This window comes from Micromesistius poutassou (genome assembly GCF_964030765.1).
Source record: "Micromesistius poutassou genome assembly, chromosome: 3".
Classification (NCBI taxonomy): Eukaryota; Metazoa; Chordata; class Actinopteri; order Gadiformes; family Gadidae; genus Micromesistius; species Micromesistius poutassou.
In genome coordinates this window covers 12220984-12229677 of record NC_140273.1, presented here as the reverse complement: position 1 = coordinate 12229677, position 8694 = coordinate 12220984, and the positions used below count along the sequence as shown (strand labels likewise).

The 8694-nt window shown below is 40.9% G+C and overlaps 1 protein-coding gene and 1 long non-coding RNA gene across 2 annotated transcripts; both read right to left on the bottom strand.

Moving 5' to 3' along the window:
• On the bottom strand, positions 1–3262 carry LOC311341231. Its single transcript, XR_014633296.1, has 7 exons — positions 2797–3262; positions 2588–2667; positions 2330–2506; positions 2103–2161; positions 1969–2010; positions 1836–1879; positions 1–697 (listed from the first exon to the last, which is right to left on the bottom strand). It is a non-coding gene; the product is annotated as an uncharacterized lncRNA (long non-coding RNA).
• A 1977-nt stretch (positions 3263–5239) lies between these two features.
• On the bottom strand, positions 5240–8548 carry LOC311341230 (group XIIA secretory phospholipase A2-like). The gene is made up of 4 exons (XM_084466128.1): positions 8184–8548; positions 7939–8015; positions 7644–7809; positions 5240–5953 (listed from the first exon to the last, which is right to left on the bottom strand). The coding sequence occupies exons 1-4, from the start codon at positions 8395–8397 to the stop codon at positions 5835–5837; spliced, it is 576 nt and encodes a 191-aa protein (XP_084322254.1). The 5' UTR covers positions 8398–8548; the 3' UTR covers positions 5240–5834.
• Between the last annotated feature and the right edge of the window lie 146 nt (positions 8549–8694).

Sequence of the window (8694 nt, the reverse complement as noted above, 5' to 3'; positions counted from 1 at the left end):
ACTCATCATATGTTGAATCTATACACTTCCACATTTCAGAAATGATCTCTCCCCCCTGTTATGGTATGAAGTGAAGGTGAACAGAGGGGTGTTCCACAAAGCCGGTTTTATCACTTACCCAGCTAAGTTCGGCAACCCTAGGTTTTCCGTTCCAAAATGACCACTGCATGTAAGTTGCTATAGAAACATAGGCCTATGCTCTCAATCAAACCTGGTCGGAGCAGGTTTTGCGCAGGTTAAGTTTGGAAGATAACCCGGTTTTGCTCAGGGTATTTAAACGCGCGTTTATCGCAGCTGTAACGTGTTCACAATGGCATGCCCTTTTGACGAGAGGCCTGTTGATATCGGAGCGCAAATAATTCGTGCAATTCACAGAGAGAGATTAATTCGACCACGGATCGACATATTGTCCTTTCCGGATGACTTTTTGTTGGAGAGTTTTTCACGCGATTCTTTGATTTATTTAAATAGCCTTCTCCAACCATTGCAAATGATACCAATCGTGGATCTGCCCTCAGTTCACTCCAAACAATGTGCATAGCTCTCCGTTTTTTTGCGACGGGTAGCTTTTTGTACAGCGTAGGAGATGCTGAGCACATAGGCAAAGCCACCGTCTGCCACTCAGTAGGCCTACGTAAAGTCTGTCTTGCGCTGAAGCGGCTGTTGCGTGACTTCGTCGTTTTTCCAGGCCATAAACCTACGAGACACATAAAAATGGAGTTTCACCAACTTGCAGGTAAGCATTCTCTACTTTAAGTGTTCCAAAAATGGCACAGAAATGGCACCTTGTTGACTTTTCATCTGGGTGTTAATTTCAGGATTTCCTAATGTAATTGGGTGCATTGATGGCACTCAAGTGCCCATAACGGCCCCATCTGTGAATGAAGCTGATTATGTGAACAGGAAAGGCTATCACAGTATAAATGTTCAGGTATGTATACGCAGCCATATTGGCTATTTCCAATATCTCCATGATGGTTTGTTAATCGCTGTCGATCTTGATTTGTTCTTTTTTATCATTACTAGATGATATGTGATGCTTCCTACATTATCACAAATGTAGAGGCAAAATGGCCTGGTCCGATCCACGATGCCAGGATGTATCGTGAATCCAATTTGAGCAATAAATTCCAATAGGGTGCGTTTGCATTATGAAAATATAGACCTCATAATTGTTGTGCTTGTGCAAGATAGCTTAAAGTTTGTATTTGATCGCAGGGCAATTCGATGGGTATCTCCTAGGAAATCGAGGATATCCATGCCTCCCGACGCTCATCACCCCGTACCCCGATCCCGCTCCTGGACCACAGACAGCATTTAACCGGGCACACAGCAGAACCCGTGTTAAAATAGAAAATACATTCGGGATATTGAAGTCCCGATTTCAAGACTTTGTCCGTAACGGGCATGCGATGTCATTGTTGCATGCGCCGTCCTACACAATATCGCTACTCTGCGTAAAGAGATGCCTCCCCCCTTTGACCCGTTCCTCGAGGAGGAACACATTCCTCAAATGGATGCAAGGGCTGGACAAAGAATGCAAGAGCTCATTTGCGTAAAACATTTCAATTTAAAAAAAAAGTTTTTTCATTATTTTTTTTCTTTAGTTGCTGAGGGAGGGAAAAGAATAATTAGTAGGCTACCTTGAATAGCAATATCATGTCCACTTTGAATTTCTGCCCAACCTCTTTTTTTCCTCTATCAGCAGCTTCAGGTAGGCCTAATCCATCTTCAAATCTGCCTCCGCAATTTCTCGTATAAGATGGACACGATAGAGTTCTTTAATTGACATCTGAAATATAGGATAATATTGTTTTCACATGCAACCGACATACTTGGCCAATAATGTAGACGGCCCCGCCGCTTCCTCGACCACAGTCTGTTAAGAGAGAAGTGAGTTTGAGAACACTGTTTAGTTGAATCATCATCAATAATGACTTGGAACTGGCAAGAAAAAGCTAGGCCTACCTCAGTTCTTTCCGGTGACAAATTGGGAATACTGTCATCCTCCTGTCATACAAAGAGCAATTATAGGCCTATTGGCTGAGTAGTTTGAGAGGCGCTTACAACAGAAATGATAAAAATAGGCCTTCTGGACTTACAAAAACTGGAGGATGTTCAGTCGTAGCCGGGTCCATCAAATGCAATACTCCATCATGATCTGTGAAGTTCATTAGTCACGTTTTACAATAGAGCCACATATACAGGCATACAACAAACATGAGGTTTTCTACCAAGCTACAAAAGAAAAGTTGGAACATTTGCGCTGTGACACGCACACGGTTTGCATGTGTTCAAAGACACAAAAAATAAAATACAAATAACCTACATTCAACCAGTGGGTTGACGGTGTGAGATGGACCCGGACTCTCTGAAGAGCTACCTCCAGGTACCCCCTCCATGCCAGGGCGCCCTGTATTTATACTTATGGCCAGCTCCTCAACCGGGGTGAAGGGAATTGGAGGGCCAGATCCAGTCTGCCGACAGTCGGCCCTCTTACGATTGGCTTTAAAAAAAAAAAAGTGGCTATTTAAATGCAGGAGGAGTGACAAATATGTAGGACAATAAGATGGTGGGAAAAACTTACCAGTTTGTAGGCTACAACGTTTTTATAGCCATTTCATTTTCACTTGGTCTGCTGTTCGTTTGGGGGCCGTCGGATTACATCTTTGTAGATAACAGATTATGTGGTAGGAATGTTAAGAAAGCTTAACTGAGATGGGCAATGAATAGATTCATAGTTCAAATATTCAATTATTAATGTTCAAATAATAGTGCTTTTGCAATGACACTTACGAATTTACGCGGTCTGCAATTCTCTGCCATGCGTTATTTCTTTGATTGGCATATGATTTGGTATTGCTTTTTTTCATTATCACTGCCTTTTCCTCCTCGTAACTCTCCAGGAGCACCTGGAGCTCTAGATCGCTAAAATAAGCGGCTCGTTTCGCCATTCTGATCAGGATTTCCATGATCCATACATCACGTCTTTATAGGTTTGCCGTGAACGCGCACAACCCTGTGTTAACCAATCCCGTGTTGATTGAACAAATTCATAACCGGTGCTGTGGAACCGACAGCTCTGGGTTAGTCGGCACAGGATCAAACAACCTAGAGTTCAGCGTTAACTCTGTGTTTGTTAAACCTCCGTTCTTGGAACACCCCTCGGGTTTGTCGGTTGTAAACAGGAGTGAGGCAGGGTGGCGGTTTGGACAGTGGTGGAGCAGGCTGGAGCGAGTGCAGCAGGCAGGCGGGTGGCGATGATCCAAAAACTATAAGTAAAAGGGAACAAAGGTGAGGCACGAGATTTCAACAGGAGAAATATAAGCTAGTAAGTGTAAAAACTAGAGCCAGGTATGAATATCTACCATGGTATGTCGAAGTACGATCTGGCGATGACTGCAGGGAAACCAGGTGTACTTGAAGGGGAGTTGATGAGTTGATGCAGGCCAGGTGTGAGCAGTTGAGTGGCAGGCAAAGCCTGACACAGCATAACAGTTTACAATTTACTCCCAATTTACTTTTTGACCCCAAATAATCTCAGCAACTGAACCACAGAGTCAGAGCATGTTCAATCATAAGGCTTTATTTCTTATAACTCGTTGAGGAATCATACACTTTATGGTAAGATGGTGGCTAAATAGATGAAAACATGTCTCCTGAGTTGCTTTAGACATGAGCCATAAGCACAGTCTGATAAGTAATATAACATGTTGTGTACTGCTAGAACCATAAAACATATGCACCACAGTATAGTGTTGGAGTAAGTCTTCAACAGACATACAGAAACACATTTATACATACACGTCTCATTAAGAAAATCCTACTGGTGTCAATGTGAAATGTGTTGTACATTTCATCATTACTCATTAAACCAGTTCTATGTAATGTTATCACAATCGTTTGTTTGGTTTGTACAGTTTTGTCCCTTGGAACCAACTTGATCTGATCAAGTCTGATTTGTACATCAAAGTATATAATTCAAATATATAAGTCTCCAAGCAACATGTGGTGAAAGGGGAAGGACTCACGTGAGCAAATACAATTCTGAGAATACATTTCTGAATTCTCTCCGTATGCAAAATTCCTTACAATTGAATGTAGAAAGATGACAGTCTGCTACAAAAACAATATCGGTTTGAATTCCAGGCATTGAAGGTATCCTCTTCTGACAAATGACCCGCACCCTTCACCATGCCCATTGGTTAGCTCACCTGATAGACCAAACACCATTGGCTAGGGGGAGAGGGGTAGGGGTTTGATTCCCGCTGAGGCCACCCATTTTAAAAATGTATTTGTGAGACATTTTGGATTAGTCTCACTCTATGAGGCAACACACACACACACACACACACACACACACACACACACACACACACACACACACACACACACACACACACACACACACACACACACACACACACACACACAGTAATAATTAAGTAAGAGCAAAATAATATGTATGTATGCATCATCTGAATGTATGTAATTGTTTTGTGATCCAAGAGTTTTCTATGATGAAACTATAACTCTTATTCCCTCCTACGAAGAATTTCCGTCACTTGTTAACAATCTCCCAAGTTAGAGGCTAGACCCCAGCAATATTTTGGGGTATGTCCATTGAGGGTGGATAAGAATAGGAGAAACCAGAGAAGTCTTAATCCAATTCCATTGGAGGCATATAAAAAAACAACAACATATAAAATCTAAAAGAGATACCTTACAGCAGTTTTCGGAGTCGTACATGAAGAACAAACAAATAAAACAAATATGATGATCATCTTCTGCTATAGGGAGCTGGCAACTTGGGTTCCTTGTCCTTTCCTCCTGCATTGTCCACAAACTTGATTATCATCGACTTCACTGTACTGTACACATTATTATCCTACACTCATACCCCTACTGTATCCCTCTTTTATAGGGAAGTTGACATTTTTGTCAACTTCGTTGTCTTATTGCCACGTCTATTCAATGGTCAGCAAGTTAGTTAGAAAGTTGCTACCCTAAGTGGCAGGCCCCACTTGCCACATGTTGCTGGAAGTTGGAAAGCCCCCAGCAGCAGGTGCACTCCTCAATGATGTTAGGGTTCAGAGATTCTATTTTCATGTTGGCCAATGATGGTTGTTCTAGAATGCCAATATACGATCCGTTCGCCAGGGGTTGGTGGGAGGAGGGGGAGTTAGGTCAACTACAAGCGATATAGTTAAAGTTACGTGGATAATCATATATGAAAGAGTCAATGTTGTATTTAATTTATTACATAAAAAAATATATAATAATTACTGCTGCTTCAATTGGATTGGACTGTGGGCAAGTAAAATCCCTCCAATAATCGAATAACAATGTATAAAACGATGGCTCCCTTTGAAAGGCTGCGTGTCTGATTGGTGCGACAATATCACAGCACCATGTTCCGTTTAACATTAACTCATCATTATTATGTCATCTTTAATATCACAATCCAAATCCAAATCTATTACGTTAACTTAATTGTATGGAATCCATTACATTTTATTACAATGAACAGGATGTAAGATACAGTAGTTTCCTGGTCGGACAACAATTGTATCTTCACACTAACATTTATTCATCATTTTCCATAGGATATTGTCTTACAAGTCCCACATTTGTATTAAGTTGAATGCAATTTATTTAAACAATATTGCAGACAGAATTTAAATATTATCTAAATACATAATTAAAAAAGTTATGCTGACAATTCCACATTCACTTGCCAGAAATACCCCACCACTAAACCCTGAATAATACTTTAAAGATTGAAAAGTTCATAATAACTTGCACTTAGCCCACTTCACAGTGTTTTTTGTTGGTCACAACTCCTTATTCAGCTCAAACAGACAAATGCAGGTCTCCCGCTGACTGTCCAGGTAAGGTTTGCATCCCAAATGCATGACTGCATCAAAGAGCAAAATCACCGCTGACTCACAGGCTGTTGGGAGACATGGAGTACATGAGCACTCAGCAGCACACACATGGAAAATAATGTTCCCATTTAGACAACACACCACCATGGTAATTATAAAGTGAGCCTATGGGATTAGCACTCACTTCATGGTGCATTTAAATCTTTTTTTTTTTTTTTGCTGTTTTTGTTATACATGGTTTTACTGAAATATACCGCGACTTTGAAATGATCCCTGTAAGGGTTGAAACATCAAACTAAACCAATGGTTTCAATATGTGATTTATAATCATAAACCTCATTTATTAGCTGTTTGTGTCGATGCTTCAGATTACTAGACATTTTATATTTATGACACCAGAGATGCTGCACATACGTCCCAGATGTGTCTACCAATGTGTCTAATTATGTACATGACATTTATGATAATGTGGCTAGGCTGAAGTCGGAAACCGCTGGTTGGTCTTTGGGAAGATGGCTAAGTGGGTTGGGTGGGTCTATGTTTTCTCAGATAGTCCAAATCGCACAACCATAAGTCCTTCCCATAATTATGCTCTATCTGGTCATCAAGTTAGCTCTCTGTGTATTTCACCGCATCACCGCCCCCGCACCACCACAACCGACTGCCCCGATTTTGTTGGCCCCCCTTAGGGTGGCTGCCGTGGTGGGCTCCAATCGCAAGGTCTGGTGCCCCAAACTTTGCAAAATTTTTAAGGCTCAATCTGACTGTAGTTTTATTTTTTTGTTTTATTTAGACTGACAGAACCACTTTACTGCTGGGAAATGTGGGAGCAATTAAAGTTGTTGGAACTTTCTGGCGGAGCAGAGGGAGGTGTCTGGACAGTCGATTTCCTTCATTAATTTTTTTTACATTTGAATCTGTTGGCTTAATCATGAATAACCTAATGAGTTTGTTATTTTTTTAAGTAGCCTACACCTGGTTTACTTGTATATGATGAGTATACTTTTGTTTACTATTGCCTTTTCTTCTTTCTTTTGTTGATTTACTTAATTGTTAACCAGTAGATACACTAAATTCTCATTTTTTTTAAGGGTGATCTTTATACTTTAATATGATCAAGAGGGAGGAATATAGAATATTGGTGTATTTTAGTGTCTCTCTTGCTTCACATTTCTTAAGTCTATGAACAGGCCAGTGCCTCTCCTACTGATACCAGGTGTTATTTCCAACATTGCTCCATTTGTTATGTCTCAACAAGGACGAACCAACCTGGTCGTCTGGGGCATAGCCAGGGCCATATACCTTATCAAGGGGGAGACTGCTTCTGTTCTTTTGTTATTTACATTTTCTTATTATAATACTCGCCCCAAACCTTCGGTTCGGCGAGAAGAGGGATCGACAGCCAAGGAGCACGTCAGGAGACTGCTCCTCACCACCTACACTATAGATGATTCAACCTAAGTCTGTACTGGAATAAACCATCTATTCGACCCTCTGATCCAACCTGTCAAGCTTCCTTGATTTACACTTCAAGAATTACTACTACAATTGGGAAAATACACAACGCAGAGACTATACGAACAGTTTAGAAATAAGCTGAAATCTAACAAAAATGCTTAACCTATATTGCAACAAAACAAAAAAACTTCTGACCCAGATTTGCACTGAGGATTCAGCAGCGCTCAACAGCTTTAAAACGTCACGTTGTCCCATTTAATAAAACATTTTCTTATAGCCGATTATTATTATTATTACCTTGGACCCCTTGGGCCAATCCCAGAGTCTGTTGCAAGTTCCTGCAGATGGTATCCAGACAGTCTTGAAATTGTTCATCACAGTCACGTTTCTGACGACCGCAGGAGTCGTAACAACGGTCATGTTGGTTACAGCACTTGGTCATGGATGGGATTCCTATGTCAAACTTCAAACAGACATTTGTATTGTTTGTCACTCTTGTTTGGCGTACATGGCGACACATTCACACAGGTATATTGTAGTAATTCATGCTTTCCTAATTGGCTTATTGTTTCATAATGTAATCGAGGCTCACATGGAATCCAAACAGTGGAGATCCGCAGCCGTTAGGGGGCGGTGGTCTGTAGCCAGGACGAGGGGCTGGCTGATATCCTACCAGGGACGAACGAGTCAACGACACACCATACAAGTTACATGTTTTGGTTATTCTGATAAAGATTATATAACAATATTATCACAGAATTAAAACAGATGACATACTATTTAATCAGCCAGCAACTTTAATGAAAACCGTACAATATGCCAAGGAGGATAGCTTACCATCAGTGCATTTATATTGGCACAAACCATCATAGCCGCCAAACAGGTCCAGCGCAACATTTAGATATGTATCAATCTTGTGGACTCCATTACGGATGGTTTTTAAAGTCTTTCGCCAGTCTGGCGTTTCGGGTTCTTGTTTACACGTAGCCACATACAATATGTTTCCACAGAAAAACAAACCGAAAACACCCATCAAGTCGCGGTAGTGCATAGTGCACTTGACTGACAACTAAAACTATTTTGATAAATTAGTATTCCATCTTTATTGTTTTCTTAATTCGCTTCCAGAACATTGTGGCAAAGCTTGCTGAAGTGTCAAGTCATTTCCGGGTTCGGTGGAATCACGTGGTACTGATTACCTAACGAAGATACCGTTTATCAAACGCCAACGTGTCGGATTTTCTAAACACTACCTCCTACCTTGACGCATCTCCCCGTCAATAGTTAGGGTGCTGCTTTTTTGTTATCAAGTATCAAGGGTATCTCAAATGGTTAAACTCGCCAAGAG

What these genes read in the sequence shown, in the direction of transcription:
- LOC311341230 (XM_084466128.1), bottom strand. Translation starts at nt 8,397, where the DNA reads ATGCACTACCGCGACTTGATGGGTGTTTTCGGTTTGTTTTTCTGTGGA. An exon ending in CCAATATAAATGCACTGATG is followed by an intron (nt 8,016 to 8,183) that starts GTAAGCTATCCT and finishes CGTCCCTGGTAG; the next exon opens with GATATCAGCCAGCCCCTCGT. An exon ending in CTCCACTGTTTGGATTCCAT is followed by an intron (nt 7,810 to 7,938) that starts GTGAGCCTCGAT and finishes GTCTGTTTGAAG; the next exon opens with TTTGACATAGGAATCCCATC.